Here is a 26,396-nt window from a genome sequence, read left to right on the forward strand (position 1 = left end):
TGTTTCATTCATAGGAAGTACACTATCATGTACAATGTAGAGCTCATGTTTCACTTTTTTGTGTGGTTAGGCATTATATATCTCTGTTCATCAGTAAGAAGTGTGTTTATTTGAGCAAATTATTACATCAGGATTTTTTTCTGCTCATAGTTGCAAGATAATTCTTATAAATTTACGAACTACATTCTTGAGGATCCATGTATGACAATATTTCTGCCCTTATAAAACTTACTGCATGTAATAGTTGGTGAATTGCAATGTTGTCGTGATATCAATCAAGTTAGAGAATTATGATGGAAACAAAAGTTAACTGGTTATTGTGTTTTGTGTATTAAACCGGGGCCCCAGAAATGATGCATAGGCTTCATCCTGCTGTAGCTGTCAGTGATTCACAACCCAACATCAGGCCACAGCAGCCCACCCATCTCTCTACCACCCCACACCGAACCAAGGGTTATTGTGTGGTTCAGCCCCCCGTGGACCTCCCCCCCCCCCCCCCCCCCCTCCGCCCCACCACCACCACCGGGAATGTCTCATACAAGATGAGTGAAACCCCAAATGTTTGCATGGTAGAGCAATGATGGTGTACGTGTACATGGAGACAGTGTTCATGCAGCAATCACTGACATAGTGTAACTGAGGCAGAATAAGGGAAACCAGCCGGAATTCACCGAGGTAGGTGGAAAACCAACTTAAAAACCATCCACAGGCTGACTGGCACACCAGACCTTGACACTAATCCATTGGGTGGATTCGTGCCAGAGACCGGCATGCCTTTCTGCTTGGGAAGCACTGCGTTAGACTGCATGGTTAGCCGGGCGGGCTTTACTGGCAATGGTCACATCTGGTTACATTGCAATGAATCTGACTGCCTGAATCTGGCTGATCCTCCTACGTTGCTGCCTTGTATCTGTTGTAGAGATATCTATGTTATTTGCAACTGGAAGCACCTTAAACCATACATAGATAAAATCAAAAAAGCATTTGAGCTGAATGAATGTGCCTCTGCCCAAACTCTCTGCTATCTAGTAAGTGATATCATACATGTATCAGGGGATTTTCAGTGAGGTACTCCATTTATAAGTTACTATGATTGGAGTCAATATTTATATTGCTTTTGTAATGTGTTGTTTTAGATGACACCAACAGTTATCATGGCAAAAGCTGAGAATGCGGTGATTTTTTTTTTTTTTTTTTTTTTTTTTTTTTTTTCTATTAGTAACATGGGAGAGGTGCCTTATAACCTTTAATGAGTACTAGCCAGCCTCTCCTCTCTCTCTCTCATTGTGATTTCAACATACCATTAAGAGAAATGTGTAATATTCAATACCCTCACCAAAAATAGTGAACCATGATCAGTAATCATTTTAGTGACTCAACAAGTTATCATATGTTGAGGCATCCTGACAATAAATGCTTCAAAAGTCTTTATTGGTGTAGTGATTTCACTAATAATAACTGGCTTAATCTGTAAGTGAGTCAAACCTGCCTCTCTACTTTGTGATGTACTTATTTGTAATTATTGATTTTTTTTACCAGGTTCCAGTGCTCCAGTATTTGTACTACTTAGCACAAATTGGAATAGCCATGTCACCTCTGAGCAACAATTCACTTTTTCTCAACTACCATCGAAATCCGTTGCCTGAATACTTGGCACGTGGGTTATGTGTAAGCCTATCCACTGATGACCCCCTGCAGTTTCATTTCACCAAGGTAAGATAAAGGTACAAGATTGTGATTGGGAATCAGTATTTCTTTTAATGGTAAAGTTAAAAGCTACTGCAGCTACTTATTCCCCTATCACTCTTCCCCTCCCTCTCCCTCTAACCCTCCCTCTCCCCCTTTCCCCAGCTCACACCTTCCCCCTCCATATCTTCCTCTCAGTACCCAACCCCACTCCCTGTCAGTGCCTTCCCTCCATCGCCTCTCTCCATCCGGCATGCACGCGCAGGTGTGTGTGTGTGTGTGTGTGTGTGTGTGTGTGTGTGTGTGTGAACGTGTGAAGTAGTTGTATCTATTGACCCTTGTCTCTTTGATACAGCTAATGGGACCAACTGATGCTTCCTGACCGCTTGATATGTCCAGGTTTTTCCATTATTTCTACAGCACTGAGCTGAAAAGTGAACTGTATATGGTTTCTAAGCAGTGAGCAATAAAAAGCTCTCTCCTTTCATTTGATGCCGATAAAAATGTAAAATTGGATTTCATAGACATATGTTGTTTCATTGGTCCTCCTGGTGCAGTATATGTGGGTGTTCCAGGCACTGTGAAAATATAACCCATTTTTGTGCCCTCTTTAAACTTACTGTGTCAGTTATTCTTCTACACTTTTTTTTTTCTTCTCCGTAACCCTACTTGCAGTGCATTTGTCTGTAGGAGGAGTATCTGATGTCCGAGATCAGTATTGATATCTGGATGATGTTTTAATCTGAAAAACCAGTCTCAGCCTGATTTCAATGTCTCATATTGATATGAGGTACTCTTAGTTGGTTACTAGCACAATTGTACACCCTCACCCCTTCCCCTGCCATGAGGCTCACCACTCTTTGGCGAGTTCATGCTTGGCTACCAAGGGGCCCCAGCCCTTGTATCATCTTTCCTGTTCTGTGCTGCATGTCTATTGTCTTGCTATTCTTTTTTCCCTCCCTTGGGGAACACATCTGGGATGTTTTTGGGAATGTGTTCTGCATTTTTAGTAGCCTTACATCAGAACAGTCCCTCCAATTTTTTCATTCTTTTTTCCTTTCTTCATTCTTTTTTCCTTTCTTCATTCTTTTTTCCTTTCTTCATTCTTTTTTCCTCTCTTCGTTCATTTTTCCTCTCTTCGTTCATTTTTCCTCTCTTCGTTCATTTTTACTCTCTTCGTTCATTTTTCCTCTCTTCGTTCATTTTTCCTCTCTTCGTTCATTTTTCCTCTCTTCGTTCATTTTTCCTCTCTTCGTTCTTTTTTCCTCTCTTCGTTCTTTTTTCCTCTCTTCGTTCTTTTTTCCTCTCTTCGTTCTTTTTTCCTCTCTTCGTTCTTTTTTCCTCTCTTCGTTCTTTTTTCCTCTCTTCGTTCTTTTTTCCTCTCTTCGTTCTTTTTTCCTCTCTTCGTTCTTTTTTCCTCTCTTCGTTCTTTTTTCCTCTCTTCGTTCTTTTTTCCTCTCTTCGTTCTTTTTTCCTCTCTTCGTTCTTTTTTCCTCTCTTCGTTCTTTTTTCCTCTCTTCGTTCTTTTTTCCTCTCTTCGTTCTTTTTTCCTCTCTTTGTTCTTTTTTCCTCTCTTCGTTCTTTTTTCCTCTCTTCGTTCTTTTTTCCTCTCTTCGTTCTTTTTTCCTTTCTTCGTTCTTTTTTCCTTTCTTCATTCTACTTCTCCCGTCTTCCCTCTGCTTCAGCATTTGAGGTTCCCCTATTCCTCTTGCTCCCCGCGCACTCCTAAAGGCCAGCTCATGCACCTGATGCATAAGAGGTGACTGGGTAATGTGTAATTCCCAGCCCCGGGTCAACAGGTAGGGTCTGCACATACCCCCTGGTGAAGGCCAGGCTCAGGGAGGGGTGATTGCCCTGAGCTGCTACCTTCCTAAATTGATGATTGGTCCCTGTGTCAGGTGTTCGTGAGGTATGACCTGAGGTGTGAACAGTTACTTAAGACAGGTGCGCCCCCTTCTGCGGAGGGCCCCCAGTTGGACAGAGCATGCCATCGGAGACACTGGCAATCGGGGAGGGGGGGGGGGGGGTTCTTGCAATGAGCCAAGCATCTTCTTCACAATCTATGCATATTAAATGTAAACGGAATGAGACTAATGATTCAAAGACCCTCCCAGCTGCACCATAGTTCCTCATGGTTTCACATACTGAAGACGGTCAATCCTTTGTTGTGGTAAATCCATTTATCTTTCAGAAAGGTGTTCATGCAATTCCCAGCCCTGTGAAATCCTGCTCTCATTTATGCATTGGCGCTTTGCTTTTGGAGATTGCTTCTGATTCTCAAGCTTGCAGCTTCACTCCTCCAATGCTATCCTGTTCTTCACATGGTGTTATTTACACCAGGCTGCTTGATTGTCTGACAGAGGCAAAAATTCAAACTTTCCTCTGATCAGGGTGTCATTCCAGTCCATCGGGTGTTAAAAAAGATCGATGCATCCTTAGTGCCGACACACACTCTTTTTTGCATGTTTGATAGTGTTGTGCTTCCATCAAAGATCAAAGCAGGCTATAAAATTATCTGACCATACATTCTGAACCTGATGTGTTGCTACTGTGTCATTGTTACATCCACACTCAAATGTTCTGTTGACACTCTGCCGAATGTGTAACCGGTGGTAGGGATGCTCACAAGGACAATTGTCTGCCTCCTTCTCCTCGCTGTATCAATTTGCAATGCTGACCATGCAGGCTCCTGCAGAGATTGTCCCATATATCTTGATGAGTGGGCCCTCCAGGAGATCTGGGTGAAGGAAAAAGTTCCTTACACTGTCACTCACAACTTTCTGGCCAGTCGGAAACCCTTTGTTTTACCATCTGGCACCTACAGTACCATTCTTGCTACATTTCGCTCCACAAAGGACATGGCCATGCAGACATGCAACTTCAAATTAAGCATCACAGTTGTAAAATTGACCAGAGTCACAGTAGCATTCCCATCTCCTTCTCCTCTGGCAGTGCAACAAGCCACCAAACTTTCACCTCATGGGGCAAAGTCACCTGCTACCCGACTGGCAGGCTGGAAAGGGCAGAAGGAATACTCTCGCAAAGACTTTCTCTCCAGCCAACGAACATCTGAATCACCATCTGCCAACCACAAAGACTCCAAGAAATCAAACAAAGATAAATGGTCTTCTCCTTTGCTAATTCGGAGATCCTCTCCAATGGTGTTGCCACATGGTACCCTAATCCGGCTCACTGTTTTTCTGCCTTGGACTCCACAGACCAACAGAGGGAGAATGCTGAGCCTCTTTAGATCTTGTGGAGCAGTATCTTCCAGCGTCTGTGCCCTATAGCAGATAATCTTCGGAGACTGGCACTTAGGAGCTGCCGAAGTGATGCCTCTTCATTTTTCCTTCCTCTGCTTTCCTCATCATGACTCTCCTCCAATGAAACATTTGCTGAGTTAGATCCCACCAGGAGGAATTACAGCTGCTCTTGGAATTGCAGCATCTCTGCTTCCAAGAAACAAAATTGCATCTTTATTACTGCTTTGACCTCTCACATTTCTTTCTGCTCCACTTTGACCTTCCTCCTGAGGACAGCATTCCATATAATGGGGAAATCGCGCTGCTCATCTGGTATGACATTTGTAGTCAAACCATCTTCCTGACTACCCACCTTCAGACTGTTCCAGTCCACATTTTCCTTCCTCACTTCACCTTTTCCCTTCGTACCATTTACAACTCCCTCACCCCTTTTTGCTGCTCAGTGACTTTAATGTGCACCATCCCCTTTGGGGCTCTCCCAGAATCTGTCAGAGGTGTGCCCTCTTGGCTGACCTGAGGTGAACTTAACCTCATTTGTCTTAACACAGATCATGTTCCTTTCAGACTCCACGTACACCTGTTCCCATTCGGACCTCTCCTTGTGCACTGCCGAGCTTGCCTGAAATCTAGAGTGGTCCATTCTCTCTGACATGTACTTCAGTGAACATATTCTATGTGCTATCCATTTGCTGACTCCTACCCCACTTCCATGCACAACCAAATGGCAGCTTTCTAAAGCCAACTGGAGGCTTTACTCCCAACCTTCAAGGAACAAGATTTCCCCAGTTATGATGACCAGGTGGAATATCTCACAAATCTTATCATTACCACTGCAGAATGTGCCATCTCTTGCACTTCCTCTTTACAATGCTATGTCCCAGCCCCTTTGTGGACTGAGGCATGGTGTGATACACTTCATACATGGAATCATCCTACAGTGGAAAACTGTATTCTTCATAAACAGTTGTGTGCGCAGTGTCATTGCATTGTTCGGGGTAGCAGAAAAGCTAGCTGGATTTCATTTACTAGTTATTTTAACTGTTCCACTTCCACCAATGTCCATTCCCAAATTTTCAGCCTGACCATAGCAGATTGTCATAATGTAGCCTATTGCTATCCCCAACACCTTGGGCCACTATTTTGCAGAGTTTTTGAGCCCCACCCACTATCACCCTACCTTCCTCCATTAGAAATGAGTGGAGGCGGCTCAGGTAATACCCTGGTCTTCTCAGAATCATGAGTGCTTCAATGCAACTTTTACTATGAGGAAGCTAAACCATGCTCTCACTTCCTCCCAGTCCTCCTCCCAGGGCTGAACAGTGTTGACATTAAGATGAGCCACTGTTGTACCCATCCCTAATCCTGTAAGGATACTCACCTTCCTTTTAGCTACCACCCCATTTCTCTCACCATATGTATTGGCAAGGTGATGGAGCATATGACTCATGCCTGCCTGGTATGGAGGCTTGATTCTCACAATTTACTAACCACTGCACAATGTGGATTTTGAGCATACCATTTTGCAGCTGGCCATCTCATGAGGTTGTCAACCCTTGCTATGAATGGTGTTTTGTGGAAATACAAGACTGTGACCATGCTTTTTGATTTGGAGAAAGCCTACGTCACATGCTGGAGAACTGGTATCCCCTGTACTATCTACACATGGGACTACTGAGGTCGCCTGCCCTGTTTCCTTTGGGAATTTTTAAAAGTCAGAGTTTTCAAGGTATGTCTGGGTATTACCCTATCAGACATCTTTATTCAGGAAAATGCTGTGCCTCAGAGTTCTGTCCTGTGCATCATCCTCTTCGCTATCATCATAAACCTTATTATGCCCTGTCTCCTGCTGGGCATATCTGGCTCCCTTTTTGTCAATGATTTTGCAATCAATTGCAGTTCTCCACAGACTTTCTATTTGAGCTGCATCTTCAGCATTGTCTTCATCACCTTTACTCGTGGAGCATCGACAATGGCTTTCGCTCTTCCACTGACAAAACCATTTGTATGAATTTCTGATGGCACATTGGGTATCTTCCATCATCTTTACATCTTGCACCTGTTGCTCTTCTGTTCATTGAAACTACAAAATTCCTTGAGCTCATGCTTAGTAGGAAACTTCCTTGGTCCTCCCTCATGTCTTACCTAGCCACCCACAATGCCCAGTCCCTCAATGTCCTATGTGTCCTCAATGGTACTTCCTGGGGAGGAGATTAGGTCACCCTCCTCCATTTGTACTGGTCTCTTGTCCATTCTAAACTAGACTCTGGGTGTTTCATTTATGCATCTGCACATCTTTCCATCTTATGTTGCATCAATACAATCCACCATCATGGCATGGGTTTGGCCACTGGTGCCTTTTACACTAGCCCGATTGGAAGTCTGTGCAGAGGCTGCTGAACTATTACTGTCGTACTAACATGATATGCTCCTCAGCAGATACCCATGCCATTTGTCTGCTGTGCCTGGCCACACATACTATGCCTCCTTCTTCAATGACTCCTTTGACTGCTAGTACAGAGTGCATCCTTCTTCTCTGTTACCTCCTGCAGCTCACTTTCAGCTACTGCTCCAGCAGCTTAACTTCACACTATCTACCGTTTTCCTAATGGATGTGAACCCTTCACCATCTTGGCATTGTGCGGTGGGCCACATTCACCTTGGACTGCATTTGCTTCCTATGGACACTACTCCAGACTCACTCTATGGCCGTAAGTTTCTTGACATTCACACAGAACTTTGCAATAGTACCTTTGTGTACACTGATGGCTCTCAGACTGACCATGGTGTCAGATGTGGCTTCATCATTGGCACCAACGATTTTCAGTATCAGCTTCTGGAACACTGCTCAGCATTTACAGGAAAGCTCTTCACCCTGTATCAGGCCACGCTGCACAACCAGTGACATAGGCTTTTCAATTGTGTCATTTGGATCTTTCAGTGCCTCTGTGTGGTGTGCACCGTCCGTCCCTTGGTGCAACAGATTCAGGAAAGCTTTTACTTGCTACTCTTGATGGATCCATCGTGATGTTTATGTGGATCCCTGGTCGTGTTGGTCTTATGAGAAATGAGGGCGCTGACACTGCTGCCAAGGCTGTAGGCCTCCTATTTTGGCCCCCTATCTCTTCCATTTCCTCAGATGATCTCTGTGTTGCTATCTGTCAGCAAATGGTGTCACTTTGGCATCACCACTCGTCTTGCATTCATGGGAACAAGCCCCAGGGAATTAAACCTCTCCCAGCAGTGTGACCAACCTCTTATCAGCCCCCTCGCTTTGAGGAGATCATTTTAGCTAGGTTGTGTATTGGGCACTGTCTTTTTAGCCATCACCATTTAAGTGGTGATCACCTACCACTTTGTGCTTGTTGTCCTCAACCTGTGACAGTTCACCATTTCCTGATGGAATGCTCTTTTTTTTTTTTTTTTTTTTTTTTTTTTTTTTTTTTTTTTTAAACCACTTACATTCTCATTTATCTTTGCCGTCTGAGTTGTTGGTTGTTTTAGCCAAGGACACACTGGCTGTTGGAATTTTACTTTTTATTCACTGTAGCAATAGAGAAAGGACATTTAATCTTTAGCTCAGGACCTGCATTGTCTCTATGACATATTTTATGGATCTTTCTTCAAGTCCCTGTTTTTAGCTGTCTTTTCCTTCCGTTGATTGTGCTTAATGTGTAGTCGCTGTTAACTGCTTTTCTGTCTTTGTGTTCTACAGTTATGACATGAGCTCATATGGCATTAGTTGTTTTTTACACCCTAAAACAAAACGAACAACAAACAAAAGTACAATTGTACAAATATCTACGCATATGTACTTCATACTCTTGCCACTTACACTAGAAGTAGATGTTGCATCTGTTCCTTAACTATATGTGTAAACTCTAGCTTTTGTCCTACACTTCTGTAGTATGATTACTCAATCTTGTTTTTTTACTTATCTATCTATCTATTTATTTATTACATATTGAGGTGATTCATGTTGTGAATATACTGCAGGAGACCTGTGTTTAAAAGTTCATTAGTTCATTGTGGTTACATTCTATGGTATGCTGCTCTGCAGAACTTAAGGACAAGATAGATAAAGTAACACAACATATGAACAACTCAATGGAAATGAATGAAGTGTGGTAGCATGTTACCCGAGATCTCTTAGTCAGGCATAGAAAGCTGGATGTCACTTGGCGTGAAGTCAGTGTGACTATAGTGCCAAATGGGGCTGCCCCTGCAACACACGACAGTTGGAAAAAAAAAAAAGGGTGTGGGAGTGTCGATCAATAAGCAGTTACAGCACACCATAGTGGTATTCTTCATTAAAGTGTTGCCCAGAGACAATATCTGGATGACTACACACAGGGATGAATCACTGGGAAATTGAAAGGAGGATGAAGTATGATGAATGTGCCCTGGACTTTGGTATTGCTCACAGCTGCCCTGGACTTTGGTATTGCTCACAGCATTATTTTATGTGCTTGAGGAGCATTTTGAACTACAGGAACTGCTGCCTTAAGAAGAGAAGGTGGTAGACTATGGCGAACTACAGCAGCAGATGACTGCTAAGTTGTGCAACATCTGAGAAGGGACCCACATCAAACAACATGTGACTTCCAACCACATTTAACAGGACTGCAAGGGCACACAGTCTCTCACCCCACAGTGGCATAGCAACTGCATGGAGGTGGTCTCTCTTCCCTACAACGATTTTGTTGTCCCTTTAACACCTACACATAGGTGGCATTGTTTGTGATGTTGCTAACAGCACATGGGCTGGACCACTGAGGAATCAAATTGTATGCTCTTCTCAGGTTAGAACAGATTCGGTCTGAGTAGTGATTTTGAATGTACCCTCATATGGCAAGAGATAGGAATACATAATGCTGCCAGAAACAGTGTCAAACATTATTGTTTTGTGGTCCAGGTCTTACGGGTGTGGCAAAGCATAATGTTGCATGTATGTACTGACCTCCAAATCTTTGAACACAGTATGTTCAACAAGTGAACATTATTGTTACACTGTACTTCTTCCCAATGTGTATCTTTTCAGGGATGCATTCAGCCCTGATTCCATTTTTTTTTTAAGACAACAGCCTGTGACCGCATGAAGCAGCACTGGTGGATGAACTCTTGGACTGAGACAATATTCTCTCAACATAAATCACATCAAGCACACGTGTATCTGAGTGTTACAGGTACATGAATAGAATGCTTTGTGGTTCAGGAACTCTTCTACAGTGTAGAAAGGCCCTTGTGGTAGAAACCAAATTAAGTTTTTTTTTTTTTTAAAAGCAAGAGCTCATCACCCATTAGATAATTAATTTTTGAAGGGAGGGCATTAAAAATCTTAAACATTGAAATGGAAATGGACCCCCTTTTGTACCATACTGAATAGCTTCTGTTAATCCTCTCTTTGTAGCTTCACATACATTTAAATGAATAGATATTTTTGAAAGAAAATATTTACTTACATTTTTAAATACAGGACTCTATTTGTCTTGAAGTGATATATTATGATGTTGTTACATTCAAAGTCATTGATGTGGCTTAAAAAGCCGAGCATTAAAAGAAATGACGTAGGGCTGATCTCAGAAACTACTGTAGAGATTTTTATTTGTTTTTGACTGATAGATGGACTGATTAATGAGGAAGATTCGTGTATATAGCTTACCAGTGGGAACATGCTCCTATCAAAGCACAAAAGGCAAATATGATCCTGTTTGAAAGACTTTGTCTGAAAAGTGGGGTACCAGCTGTCTCATCCCACCTTCCTCAGCACCTTTGAAAATTTTCCAAAAATGTTGGTTTACAAACATATTCCCACTCTTTTTAACATGCAACTCACCTCTGAAATCACAAGGTTCCCTGAGTGTAACCTGCTCACACCCAGTAGTTCATCACTGTAAGTCACTCATAATGCCCATCCACTTCCACTTGCCCATTCTCACTTATTCATTCAGCCCAACTCATTGTCATTATCTCTTAGTGTCTCTATTTTTTTAAACTGTTACTGTTTCCTGTCTCACAGCTACAGTCTCCATCATTCTGTTCTGCTACTACTGTCTACCTGTCCCCCCCTTCCCTGCTACTCGTACCACCTCATTCACTCCTTCGCATTGCTGCTGTCTCATCTCACTGTCACTGTCTCTCTCTTCCTCATTGTCATTATCACAGACTCTGTCTCTCATTATCACTGGCTCTCATCCACTTCCACTTTCTCCTTATCTTTATTTCTCTTCCATTGGCACTGTCTCCTACTCTCCTTTCAACGACTGTTTTATCACTCTGAACTATCTTCCACTGCCTTTGTCCTCTTTCTCTCACACTGCCACTGTCTCCTTCTCTATCAGCATAAAAAGTGTGAATATGTTCACATATTAGACTTTTGGGAAAATTTTTTAAAGGTGCTGAGGAAAGAATGAGACAGGTGGTACCCCAATTTTTCAGAGTCTTTTAAACTTGAGTATATTCACCTTTTTTGTGCTGTGATGGGGTCATTATCCTGCTGGTTCCCTTCTTTCCCCCACCACATTAGGGCATGTCAATCATATGAAAAGAACTTTATGGGCCAGTAAAATTTTGATTGTTTATTTGTGTGAAACTAAAGTAATGCAAAATAAATTTTACACCTCAGACCAGATTTTACATACACAAAATTTTGTGTGCACTTCAGTACTACAGCATGGGGTTCCCAGAACCCTTCTGATGATTACGGAGACACTTTACAGCACATTTTACTGTGCTATGTCACTTTATAAACTATGGTTTTGCCTCATACATTTTACATGCATATTTCACATGTACAAGCAGGGTAACTTTGACCTCTGTATATTGGAAAGGGATTAAGAAAGCAAGAAATTTTTCAAGGCTGTTCAAAATCAGCATCTTAGAAATATATTGTACAAATTTCAGCCATTTTCTGTGCATAATGCTCTTAGAATCAGAGGCTCAGTTTTTGTACAAAAAATTATTAGAAATACTTTTTCTTTTGGGGTTTTCTAAAGAAAACAGAAAATCCTAGGAAGTTCTGGTCTTACGTTAAATCAGTAAGTGGCTCGAAACAGCATATCCAGACTCTACGGGATGATGATGGCATTGAAACAGAGGATGACACGCGTAAAGCTGAAATACTAAACACCTTTTTCCAAAGCTGTTTCACAGAGGAAGACCGCACTGCAGTTCCTTCTCTAAATCCTCGCACAAACGAAAAAATGGCTGACATCGATATAAGTGTCCAAGGAATAGAAAAGCAACTGGAATCACTCAATAGAGGAAAGTCCACTGGACCTGACGGGATACCAATTTGATTCTACACAGAGTACGCGAAAGAACTTGCCCCCCTTCTAAAAGCCGTGTACCGCAAGTCTCTAGAGGAACGGAAGGTTCCAAATGATTGGAAAAGAGCACAGATAGTCCCAGTCTTCAAGAAGGGTCGTCGAGCAGATGCGCAAAACTATAGACCTATATCTCTGACGTCGATCTGTTGTAGAATTTTAGAACATGTTTTTTGCTCGAGTATCATGTCGTTTTTGGAAACCCAGAATCTACTATGTAGAAATCAACATGGATTCCGGAAACAGCGATCCTGTGAGACCCAACTCGCTTTATTTGTTCATGAGACCCAGAAAATATTAGATACAGGCTCCCAGGTAGATGCTATTTTTCTTGACTTCCGGAAGGCGTTCGATACAGTTCTGCACTGTCGCCTGATAAACAAAGTAAGAGCCTATGGAATATCAGACCAGCTGTGTGGCTGGATTGAAGAGTTTTTAGCAAACAGAACACAGCATGTTGTTATCAATGGAGAGACGTCTACAGACGTTAAAGTAACCTCTGGCGTGCCACAGGGGAGTGTTATGGGACCATTGCTTTTCACAATATATATAAATGACCTAGTGGATAGTGTCGGAAGTTCCATGCGGCTTTTCGCGGATGATGCTGTAGTATACAGAGAAGTTGCAGCATTAGAAAATTGTAGCGAAATGCAGGAAGATCTGCAGCGGATAGGCACTTGGTGCAGGGAGTGGCAACTGACCCTTAACATAGACAAATGTAATGTATTGCGAATACATAGAAAGAAGGATCCTTTATTGTATGATTATATGATAGCGGAACAAACACTGGTAGCAGTTACTTCTGTAAAATATCTGGGAGTATGCGTGCGGAACGATTTGAAGTGGAATGATCATATAAAATTAATTGTTGGTAAGGCGGGTACCAGGTTGAGATTCATTGGGAGAGTGCTTAGAAAATGTAGTCCATCAACAAAGGAGGTTCCTTACAAAACGCTCATTCGACCTATACTTGAGTATTGCTCATCAGTGTGGTATCCGTACCAGATCGGTCTGACGGAGGAGATAGAGAAGATCCAAAGAAGAGCGGCGCGTTTCGTCACAGGGTTATTTGGTAATCGTGATAGCGTTACGGAGATGTTTAATAAACTCAAGTGGCAGACTCTGCAAGAGAGGCGCTCTGCATCGCGGTGTAGCTTGCTCGCCAGGTTTCGAGAGGGTGCGTTTCTGGATGAGGTATCGAATATATTGCTTCCCCCTACTTATACCTCCCGAGGAGATCACGAATGTAAAATTAGAGAGATTAGAGCACGCACGGAGGCTTTCAGACAGTCGTTCTTCCTGCGAACCATATGTGACTGGAACAGGAAAGGGAGGTAATGACAGTGGCACGTAAAGTGCCATCCGCCACACACCGCTGGGTGGCTTGCGGAGTATAAATGTAGATGTAGATGAAGATGTAGATGTAACTAATGATGCCACCATAAGCTCCTTAAGGCCCACCATAGACCAAATGCAAAAAGAAGCAACTGATTTGCTCCATTTGGCTAAGCAGGATGAAGTGTGTAATAGCCATACTTCGTCCCTGTAATGTAGTTTATTGACACTAAGATGATCCTTCCATTGAGTATACAGATGGTCCCTAGCCCAAGGGCTATCCAAAACACTGTGCTCTACCAGTCAGCAGCTCATGACTTTAGTGCTACAGTACACTGTCAAGTGCTGTGTGCAGCATAAATCATTTTATTTTTATGAAATGTTAATCATAATTCTAAACAGTGTGTGGTAAACAACATTACTGCTACACCAGACAAGTTGTCTGGATGCAGATATTCAGTGTTGCCTGTGCAAATCAAAGGCAGGTCACTAGTCCATGATAAAATAGATTATGTATAGCTTTCAGGAACTCTTAAAAACCTCACGCAGATTAAGTTACATTCAGGTTCAATTGTGAGGTCCCAGAATGTATTATGTACTGTTTTGTCCGAAGTTGGAGTAGCATGAAGTTCAGAAATACACTCCCCATCAACTAAGGTTCAAATTAAGTTCTCAAGTCTTACGTAGTTGATTAACTTCCCTGTAAGTTTTTATTTGATAGATTCCATTTGACCTTATTAGAGTGAGTTGGTAGAGTGGTTGAGGCCCTAAGCTCTTATTCAGCAAGAGCAGCCATCCAGATCTACAATTTGTGTGATAGATCTCATTTATGCTTAAGAGAATGGGTTGGTGTAATGCCCTTCAGATTTAGATTTTACATGCTGTCTGTAAATCACCTCCCAAACACACAAAGTAAGTCCCCCCCCCCTCCCCCCCTTTCCTTATTTGATCTCGTTTTTCAACGAAAATACTGCTCTCTCTCTCTCTCTCTCTCTCTCTCTCTCTCTCTCTCTCTCTCTCTCTCTCTTCCTTCCTTCCTCTTCCTCTTTCTCTTTCTTCTCTCTCACTATCACACTTCTTGCTCACCCCACACCTTCCCCCTCCTCCCCCCCCCCCCACCCTCCTCACCCTGCCCCTCTCCACCTCTCTTCCATTGTGTGCTCAAATTATTTTTACCTGCTTTCAGGAACCATTGATGGAAGAGTACAGCATAGCAGCACAGGTGTGGAAGTTAAGCTCATGTGACATGTGTGAGCTTGCAAGGAACTCTGTACTGATGAGTGGTTTCCCACACAAGGTAAAACATAAAAATCATTCTACAACAAATTACTGCAGAAAGACTCCAGCTGATTTTAGTATCTTGAATCTCTAAAAGATGTCTTGGATTTTGGATGTCTTGGATAATTTGACTTCTGTGGCAGACTTAACAAGAAAGTATTAGAATGACTGTTAAGAATAGTGGCTGGAAGAGCAAAGTGATGTTTGTGGTACTTTTGTGCACTTGGAGCGTTACGATAATTTTTAGGTAGATTTGGTAAACAAGTAATATTCCTTGAGAGGATCCGTATTTGAGGCTAATATACACTGTCTGGCAGAAAAGTGAAGCTTCACATTTCTTGCTTAGGACAACAGACAGTGTATCAGAAATGGCAGTGTATCAGGCAGTCTTAAGTGTGACCACTTACAGCTCTTAGGAATTCCATAATAAATCAGTCAAATAATAAAGAAAATCTGAATACATCAGCAATCTCAGATAAGTGAGGCCCATGCAATGAAACAATAATATTTTCAAAAAAAAAAAAAAAAAAAAAAAAAATACTTTACAGTAACTAAATATTTTCAAAATGAACTTTAGAATTAACAGATTTTAAAAGCTTCATGTGATTTCAACAAACAATATCTCAGATGATAGCATTCCACTATAGCTATCATCCCTGAAACCCACTCGCATGTTTCTAATTTATTTATGGATTTATTACATATCTGTATCTTTTCCATTATGCAAATGACTGTCAGAACAACATATTCTCCACAATAATAGAACAACTGCATGCATCGTGAATACCTCACATGTTGTCATTCTTGTATAGTTATTTAAGGGATTTGCTACTATTTTGCCAATAGCATTACTTAAACATTGATTACAATTGATGTTAGAAACCACAGTAATTTAAAAGTGGTCAATTGCATTGAAAAGAAAACCAAAAGATGCTTCTGTCGAGAACACACAAATAATTGTTCCAATAATATTTAGCAATAGTTTGTTGGGATTTAACATGAGTGCGCTGGTGCAAAAATATTAGGTTATTTATGTATGAGCAAACTATTATTTACATTTGATGTAAATGGTCTCAGTGTGATTGAATGCTTAAAAATTTCTTTATTTAAATATTGTTGTAATAGATTAGTTTAGTGTGGAAAGTGGCCAATTTGAGTCCAAATCATCTCTGTAGAACATACGAATGATATGTTTTGGTGGGAGAATAGACAGAGTATGAGTTACTACTGCTTGGGTTGGGTGTGGGGACACACATTGGTGTGGTTTCTGTTGATTCTCTCTGTAGGTGGGATTATACTAGGCATGGCCTACACCTCAACAGGATAGGGAATGATAAACTGGCTGGGCTAATAGAAGAAATTTAAGCGGGAAGGCAATGCCATGAGTGGTAAAATGCCAGTGGTTACAGGTGCTGGAGTAGCACCTTCTCTAGCATAGGTAGGACAGAAAGAAATAAAGTTCTAAGAGATGTCGAGATTGAAATGAACCTTCAGTTTGAAAAAGAACCTAAACAGCGTAATTCTGGCACATCGGATCAGCAAACACAGCTGTTGGTTAAAAATTTTCACCAATTAGCAGAAATTTTATTTCCACCCAGTTTTATCTCAGACAATGTGAAATGTCAACTATCTTTAATGCATCAAAATATATGGGGGCTAAGAAGTAAAATTAATGAATTACTTATCTACATTGGTGTATTAGAGTCATCCGACCCATTTCACATAGTCTGCCTCTCTGAACATCATGTGATGACTGGTATAGGTGTGTGAATTGTTGTAGGATGTAGGTTAGCTTCTCAATTTTGTAGTGCAGTAATGGAGCATGGAGAAGTTGCCACATTCATCAGGAATTGCCATAAATTTAATAACATACACATTCATAAATTTTACCTACAGCAGCATATGGATGTCATTCTTCCCACAATCCATACATAAATGGAATGGAAACAAGCCCTAACCCAGTACAATAATATGTACCCTCTGCCATGCACTTAACAGTGGTTTGTTGAGTGAAAGTGTACATGGAGATGCCAATGGCAACATTCAGATGTGGTATGGATGGGCGTGGAGTCAACTGCCCAGACTTTTGAACTGTTACTAGTTATTCAAGTAGTTCTTCAGTTGGCACCCTGAGACTGAAAGCGCCCTGAACCATGCCTCTCATCAAGGAAAAATTCCTGGTTGTACTGGGAACTGAAGCCAGATCCTCTGCGTATCAGTCAGGCATAACCAACCACTTAGTCATGGAGGCAGGAAATTTTACACTCTTTATGCCTCTAAATCACCTACAAATTTAATCATTTATTCTCCATACTGTACTGTATGTGCACAATAAAACACAATTTTAGTGGCTAGCAGTCTACTTTCAATTCATAACTCCAAACAGTTAATTTTCATCTGAAAAACTAGGCTGTGCCCCTGACAGTGCGAGGTCCCTAGCATGTGCTACATGGATAAACTACCTCTAACAGATGGTATGAAGACACTGATACTAAAGCGTTTCGTATAATGATTTATTGTTTACAAAAACAAAGTCTCAGTAAGATTACTTTAACTACAAGAGGATAATCTCTGTAGTTTATCATTCACAGAACTTCATTAATGTTGTGAAAAATAGTATTATTTATTAAATCAAACAATGGAAAATCCAGGATGAAATGTAACAATACCAGAGAAGGAAAGTTGCTACTCACCATATAGCGGAGATGCTGAATCGCGATAGGCACAACAAAAAGATTGTTAATGGCCGAAAGCTATATTTGTGTGAATCTTTTTGTTGTGCCTATCGCGACTCAGCATCTCCGCTATATGGTGAGTAGCAACTTTCCTTCTCTAGTATTATTTGTTGAACACTATGTAATGTTAAGGTGGCTATAGAGCATCTTAAATATTTTTGAGGATACCTATGTAAGTGAAGTAGACAAATGTCATCCAGTTGTGGATCTGAACTGAAGCCTTGTAGTGGGTGTGTGGAGTTGGTTTGAGTGAATTTATTGTGTAGGATAGGTTGGTAATATTGAGTTTTAATGTTGTGCATTGTTATAAGGCAAATGTGTTGAATTTATTTCAAAATGTATTCATTTTATTTTTGCAACAACTATGGCCACAGCACGCTCTTGTGACGTCACGCAAAGTGGGCCAGGGTTGGCTTGGTGCTGTGCTGAAATAATCGAGATGCATGGCCTGCAAATCTTTGTCCAACGGTTTTACAGAATCTGTTCCACAAAGAATAATTGATTTCTGAAATACTTTTAGCTTTGTATGGCAGCTTCATGGTGAAGTGCCAATCATTTCGATAATGGTCATAACTATTGTGGTATTTCACATATGAGTATCAAATTTGAGAATGTTGCCATCAAAATAGGGGTCGCTATGAATTTGTTTTTGATGCATATTATACATTCTATTGCTGAGTATGAAATAAATGGGTTTTGAAATTTTTGTAAAACTTTGGATCAGTATCTGCTTTCAGTCTTGAAAAAATTGAGCATCTGCAGCAAGTTCACTTACGATCGTAATGCGCGGGAATGAAATATTCATAACGCCTCTCATATCTCGTAAACTGCCAGAGATAACGAAACGAGATTTTGGCAAATGATACCAGGCATAGAGGAGAGTACTTTTCCGTATGACTAAAATACGCAACTTTATCTATCGCGATATAGCAGAAGCTATAGTTTATAATTCTTTTTTACCGGTAATGTAATTGCTTAAGACTTATCAATAGGCAGTGAAAATGTAAGAGTGCAGGATGTAAATAATATTGCGATATACATGATAAAACAAGGGTACATTTGTGAAAAATGCACTGTGATAAACTACATTCTTTCTGGACCAGACGATTATTATTTACACTGACTTGAAAAATTCTGCACTAATACTGTGTATAATATTAAATTCCTCTGCCTTCAGTATCCACAAATTTATATTTCATTTTCAGAATCAAAATAAAGCCACTTGAAAATGAATACTATTTACTGCAAACTTTTGCTCACAATTTTAGTCAAATGTATCCAAAATTCAAGATATTCCACTAGGAAAAAAATAATAACTGTACTAGGTATATAGTTTTTACATACCTTCGTGTACTCAGTGGGTTGGAAATTGTCCCGATGAATCGCTGAAAGCCATTTCCGACGCATATTCGCATCTTTCAGAAAGGAAAACAACATTAATTTCGGTTCAGTTCCGTAATTCCCATGACACCTTGGCACAAAAAATTTGTAAACCATTAGCTTCACTACATGTAAACACTGTAATTGCTAGTTTTAAGCACGAATGTAGCACTCGATCCAACAAATGTGTAGATAAACAAACACTTCGAAACACAACATGGTGGCCCGCTCGGAGTGACGTCATGACCTGTTATGAATTTCGTGCCGCAGCCTTGTCTCTAGGTGGTGGTGACTCAATCCTCACACAGAAATTGCCAGTTCCTAAAGTTGTTATCAAAATTTACCCTCTGCTGTTATTTGATTCAGGGAAAAGTACCTTCCAAACATGTGCAAACATTGGTGAAAAGTTATTAAATTGTTGTCATCTTACTAAAATACCCACCTCCATAGTTGATGGTGCTAACACACACGTGTGATGCCCTTAGACTCTGAGATAAGACTGTTCAAATCCTGGTGATGGAAAATTTTCATTGCCAGTATTTGGCTGGCAGGAGGAGGAGAGGTGAAGTTCATGATCATCAGTCTTTGCACCAATGTCCTGGATTTAATTCCATCAATGTCTTATGAAGTGAGGAAATGAGACAGTATTCATGGTGATCTGTCCATCAGATGGTGACTTTAGATTTCATCCTTTCCTTTCCCTTCATCCATAACAACAGGTACACACCACACCACACCGCACTTCATGACAGGTCTGAGGAAGGTAATGACAGACCACCTTCACTAGGAACTTGTTTCGAACAGTGATGCAGCAAGCCTGCATTTACTTCCCTATCCTCATTCTCTGAATATGGAAATGTTTTTGTCAGATTTTACCCTTCACTGTCATTTGATTAAGGTGAAGAGTATCTAAATTATTGTTATCCTGCTAGAATGCCTGCCCTCTCCTATTAGCAAGTTTGCTCATATTACTGTTTGAAGAATGGCATCAGTGTGTGTGTGTGTGTGTGTGTGTGTGTGTGTGTGTATGTGTGTGCGCTTTACACCCTTAAAATACAAAATCCTGCTGCTCTGGAAAGGTTGAAGAATCTCTTCGCAGTAGTAATTAAATTGTTTATCTGTAATACTTCCTTATTTCTCATCATTTGAGAATTGATCTTTATTGATAAGTTACACACAGGTATGCAGTTTCAATTTTCCAACAAAATATTGTTGTGTTGGCTGTGGATATAGACCAATTTGTATACAGGGTGTTACAAAAAGGTACGGCCAAACTTTCAGGAAACATTCCTCACACACAAATAAAGAAAAGTGTTATGTGGACATGTGTCCGGAAACGCTTAATTTCCATGTTAGAGCTCATTTTAGTTTCGTCAGTATGTACTGTACTTCCTCGATTCACTGCCAGTTGGCCCAATTGAAGGAAGGTAATATTGTCTTCGGTGCTTGTGTTGACATGCGACTCATTGCTCTACAGTACTAGCATCGAGCACATCAGTACGTAGCATCAACAGGTTAGTGTTCATCACGAACTTGGTTTTGCAGTCAGTGCAATGTTTGAAAATGCGGAGTTGGCAGATGCCCATTTGATGCATGGATTAGCACGGGGCAGTAGACAGTAGCCATGGTGCGGTACGTTTGTATCGAGACAGATTTCCAGAACGAAGGTGTCCCGACAGGAAGACATTCGAAGCAATTGATCGGCATCTTAGGGAGCACGGAACATTCCAGCCTATGACTCGGAACTGGGGAAGACATAGAACGACGAGGAGACCTGCAATGGACGAGGCAATTCTTCGCGCAGTTGATGATAACCCTAATGTCAGCTTCAGAGAACTTGCTGCTGTACAAGGTAATGTTGACCACGTCACTGTATGGAGAGTGCTACGGGAGAACCAGTTGTTTCCGTACCATGTACAGTGTGTGCAGGCACTATCAGCAGCTGATTGGCCTCCACGGGTACACTTCTGCGAATGGTTCATCCAACAATGTGTCAATCCTCATTTAGTGCAAATGTTCTCTTTACAGATGAGGCTTCATTCCAACGTGATCAAATTGTAAATTTTCACAATCAACATGTGTGGGCTGGCGAGAATCCGCATGCAATTGTGCAATCACGTCATCAACACAGATTTTCTGTGAACGTTTGGGCAGGCATTGATGGTGATGTCTTGATGGGCCCCATGTCCTTCCACCTACGCTCAATGGAGCACATTATAATGATTTCATATGGGATACTCTACCTGTGCTGCTAGAACATGTGCCTTTACAGTATGACACAACGTGGTTCATGCATGATGGAGCTCCTGCACATTTCAGTCAAAGTGTTCATACGCTTCTCAACAACAGATTTGGTGACCGATGGATTGGTAGAGGTGGACCAATTCCATGGCCCCCACACTCTCCTGACCTCAACCCTCTTGACTTTCATTTATGGAAGCATTTGAAAGCTCTTGTCTACGCAACCCCGGTACCAAATGTAGAGACTCTTCGTGCTCGTATTGTGGACGGCTGTGATACAGTACGCCGTTCTCCAGGGCTGCATCAGCGCATCAGGGATTCCATGCGACGGAGGGTGGATGCATGTATCCTCGCTAACGGAGGACATTTTGAACATTTCCTGTAACAAAGTGTTTGAAATCACGCTGGTACGTTCTGTTGCTGTGTGTTTCCATTCCATGATTAATGTGATTTGAAGAGAAGTAATAAAATGAGCTCTAACATGGAAAGTAAGCGTTTCCGGACACATGTCCACATAACATATTTTGTTTCTTTGTGTGTGAGGAATGTTTCCTGAAAGTTTGGCCATAACTTTTTGTAACACCTTGTATAGTAAAGAGTCGTGTGAATGGTAACAGAAGTTTATGAAGACAAACAGGATCAGCATTTGTGCTGAAGAATGATAGTTTGTCCAATGGCTGGTTGGTTTTGTGCCCTATATTAAGTATTTATGAGCATATTAGAAATATTTGTTTAACATTTGCACTAAATTAGGACAACTTTCTTTGCAGCTGTTACATTTAGTACCAAATAAGATTGGTAGAATGCATTTTGGCAGCATCTTCAGGAACCTATATGAATCTGTTACATTACACTAAATATATCAAGGTCAAGCTTCTCATGTCAGAGACATTATTGGGGATGTAATGCCATAAACTGATGACATAAATGTAATGTCATGGGTTGCAAAAAAAAAAAAAAAAAAAAAAAAAAAAAAAAAAAAAAATCATGCACAAAATATGTTGCTTGGATATTCCTAATTGAGTGCAAAATACTCCTGTAGATACCTGAGAATAGTATCATGCTACGAGAATGTGTTATTACAATGTTATTTGATATCCAATGTCCCATGGAAAAATATGCTGATTAATAACATTTTTTATGTGTGAACACTGACTTCAACAAGTTTCACATGTTACAGGGGAAGAAAATAAATGTGAAGAATTACTATTTAGAAATGCAGTGCAGTCCTGTATTTTCTTTCTGGATGAAATAAGTAAATAGAATTTAATGATATGTTCTTGTTCCAGATGAAACAATATTGGTTGGGGCCCAATTATACCAAAGAAGGTGTAGCTGGAAATGACATAACAAGGACCAATGTACCAGACATAAGAGTAGCATTTCGCTATGAGACACTGGTTGATGAACTTTCAAACATTTTCAGAGTTGCTGAAAAAGAAAACTCATTATAGACATGGACACCATCATATATAAGGCAGGATGCCTGTCAAGAAGTGCTGATCTTTAATTTCAAATTTTTTCACCAGAAAATCTGTTTGTCATTTGATCATCATCTTGCTGGAAGCTGTAACTGGCACTTTTAATGACTATAAGTAATATTTTAAGATAGCATTAATGCTTTAAATTATCTTTGTTAAATACAGCCCTCCTCCAAAAATTTTGAAATCATTGTTGTCATTTGACTGTTCTTTCTTTCGGGTTTGCTAAACAGTGTACCAATTTCTGTTAATACTGCTCCCTTAGTAAAGTATACAATTCACTTACTTCTTCCTGGATGCTTACAGTAACTGGTATATGAAGCCAGTGTGTTTACCTTGATAACATAATGAGAGCTAAATTGGAATGATGATGCAATTATTGAATGGTTACAGTGAAAAATCTCTGATAAGAACTGTAATAATATTGACCTGTGCCTTGAAACACACTTGCCACATACGTGAATGTTTCAGATCACAAAAACTAATTCTTACACTCTCTTCTAATATATAAATATGAAAGATTTTTCTATTTCATCAAATAAATGAGACTTTATGTATTTAACTTTTAATACTGTTGTTTATTTTACAACTGTACTCATTTTGTACTGTGACTTATTGTATATTGTGTACAGGCCCTTTGTCACAAATGCAATATTACCTTATTGTTTTTTTTTTTTAAGAATTATTTATTAAGGAATTTCCTGCCACCTTTATTTCTCTGATTTATTGTGTAACGAGAAAAAATGCTGCACACAACAATGTGAAATGTCTGTAGTTGTAAATTGCAGTTGATAATAGTCACAAACCCTCATTTAGACAGGGGGCACAAATTCCCCACACTTTTTTCAATATTGCATGGGAGTTTAAAGGTGTCTGGAATAAATTTTGAAACCCTCAGATATATTTTTAGATACATATATGTTCAGAAATAATAGTGGAATTCTTCGTATTTGAGACGTACTTGCTGCAGAATGTTTTGAATAAGCTATAGAATCTATTTTGTAGCTGATATTCTGATAAAATCTGTGGATTTCAAAGTTTTTTACTTTTCTGTTGTGTAGTTTATGTATAATTATTAAAGCAGGCATTCCATAATTGAAAAATGTTAGGTATTGAAATGTTTTCTGAGTGTACAATCATTTACCGTAAATGTGTAGTAATGGCTTTATGTAACATCATTCTTTTTTACAAAATATGTATTTTGTTCTTTATTTACTATGTGCCAGTTCCTGTTGTGAGAGACTTGTGAGAAACTTGAAATATATAGTGGATACTTTTTATGAAAATGTGACTTCAAATGGCTGTGGTGGTATTATTTTGATAATGGGAAAACTCCACCCACCCACAGTAAAGTGTGTGTGTGTGTGTGTGTGTGTGTGTGTGTGTGTGTGTGTGTGTGTGAGAGAGAGAGAGAGAGAGAGAGAGAGAGAGAGAGAGAGAGACCATGGGCATGTGTTTGGAGTCTGTTTTACATACTGAGATTTATAGTGTGAAGTGCAGGGAGAAGCAGAACCAAAGTCTGAGCGTAACAATAACCCTTTTTGTATATTGTTTAGATGTTTAGTAAAATATCAGGTTTTCAAATGAATCTAATATGCTCTTTCTGCGTGACATTTATTACTGTCTTGAATTTAGATATTTTTGTGTATAGATTAGAGAAGCATTTACGATGTACTTACTACATTAAATGTGATTATGTAATGTTGTATGTTGTTTACTCATTCAGTATTGGTTTGGATGATTTCAGTATTCAGAGTCTACTTTACTTTAAATATCCTTTGCGGCATTTAAAAATGATTAAGATCAACAAATTTTGTAGAAAAGATAGTGCTAAAAGCACCGATACAAAATTGTCCACTACAGTGTGGACTTTAATTTAATAGTTTGTTAGTTGGTATTACTTTTTTCATAGGCAGTGCACACCTCCAGATACAGAAATGCAAACTCTAGAAGTAAGTACTTGAATGATATTCTGTCTTTTTACAGTTTGGAAATAATTACAAATAATTAAATTAAATGCTGTATAATATATACTGGTAATACTTCCTTTATCTGGCTCAAATTTTTTATACATAATTGAGGTATTAAGAATTTGTAATGATCATGTTAAGATAGAAAATCACAAGATTTATTTCATTTTCAGTGACTCAATAAAGTTTGATTTCTATAAAATACTCCCCATATACTTGTCAAGACAAATTAGAATAAAAAACCAAGCTTTCAAGAGTAATCTCCATTTGTTTTGTCAAAACAAATGCCCAAAATCTAATTAGTATCAATAAAGTTATTTCTCTTCTATAGTATTGGAGCATCAATGGGTTTCACTTAACTCTTGGGGGGAAAAAAGACAGCAGAGATCCAGGTATTGACAATATTCCTGCTGAACTTCTTGTATTTGGAGGAAACAAAATGAAAAATGAGATGTTTAATCTTGTGTACAATATGCATGAGCAGAGAAAGCTGCCCACAAATTATTATTATTGTGTTTGATTAGTCCCTGTTGGATCACACAAAGCTTCTTGATTCTTTTTCCTTTTTTTTCCACACTGCTCTCATTTTCTCTGCATGGGCTTTCTTCCTTTCCTCTGCCCATTTTATTCCTGCTTTCTTCGGAGCTTCATTCTCTGACTTAACTTCCCATCTGTCAACTTTCTGCTTAAATACCTTTCTGTCCAAAATATCTGAATAATTTATCTGAGCTTTTTGTAGGTCCTTTTTGACCTCTTGTATCCAGCGTATAGTTTTAAGTCCTTCTATGTATTCAAGGATTCTGTGCTTAAGTCTTGTTTTGGGAAGCCTAGAGACATGCCAATAAAATTTTAATTGCCTTTTTTTAATGTCTGCTGCAAGATTGGCCAATTTCTCAGTTGTTTGATGAGATTGTAGTCTATAGCCCTCTTCTGTTTCCTTTGACCTTAGTATCTTTCTGATGATTTTACATTCTTCCTTTAATAAATTTTCTAGGTCACCTTTTATGTGGACTGTCAGGGTTTCACTGGAATATAGGACTTCAGGTTTTAATTTTGTATTATAGTGCCTAGTTTTAGAGTTTTTGGACAAGCATTTTTTATTGTACACCTTGTAGGTTCTTCCATAAGCTCTCTTTAGTTTTTGGATGCGGCTGTTTTGTGCTATTGCCTTTTTGCCCCAGAGGTTCAAGGACTTCACTTTAGTATTTAAAATATGGGACTCTATTGATGTGGCTGTATTTTTAAACAAGTTTTGGATGTAAGTTTTTGTGGTGATGAACTCAGACTTTAGGAAAGAAATTTGCAGACCAGCTTTCTCTGCACATTCTTTAGGGGTTTCAACTTGTTCGATTGCTATTATCTCATTATCTGCTAGTAAGGCTAAGTTGTCAGAAATAGCTAAACATGAAATTCTTATGTCATTATTATTATTGTAATTATGTTGTTGTGGTCTTCAGTCCAGAGACTGGTTTGATGCAGCTCTCCATACTACTCTATCCTGTGCAAGCTTCTTCATCTCCCAGCACCGACTGCAACCTACATCTTTTTGAATCTGATTAGTGTATTCATTTTTTGGTCTCCCTCTGATTTTTACCCTCGATGCTGCCCTCCAAAACTAAATTGGTGACGCTTTTATGCCTCAGAACATGTCCTACCAACCGATCCTGACTTCTAGTCAAGTTGTGTCACAAATTTCTCTTCTCCA

At 39.9% G+C, this 26,396-nt stretch overlaps 1 protein-coding gene across 4 annotated transcripts in view; it reads left to right on the forward strand.

Moving 5' to 3' along the window:
• Window positions 1-24,427, forward strand: part of LOC124608471 (AMP deaminase 2) — a 461,803-nt gene extending 437,376 nt beyond the window's left edge. For all 4 annotated transcript variants that reach the window (XM_047139987.1, XM_047139988.1, XM_047139989.1 and 1 more), the window contains 3 exons: window positions 1,540-1,713; window positions 14,793-14,903; window positions 22,530-24,427. In XM_047139987.1, coding sequence (XP_046995943.1) covers window positions 1,540-1,713; window positions 14,793-14,903; window positions 22,530-22,694 — 450 coding nt within the window. In that variant the 3' untranslated portion in view covers window positions 22,695-24,427. The remainder of the gene's footprint in view (window positions 1-1,539; window positions 1,714-14,792; window positions 14,904-22,529) is intronic.
• The last annotated feature ends 1,969 nt before the right edge of the window (window positions 24,428-26,396 follow it).

This window comes from Schistocerca americana, chromosome 1 (assembly GCF_021461395.2).
Source record: "Schistocerca americana isolate TAMUIC-IGC-003095 chromosome 1, iqSchAmer2.1, whole genome shotgun sequence".
Lineage (NCBI taxonomy): Eukaryota > Metazoa > Arthropoda > Insecta > Orthoptera > Acrididae > Schistocerca > Schistocerca americana.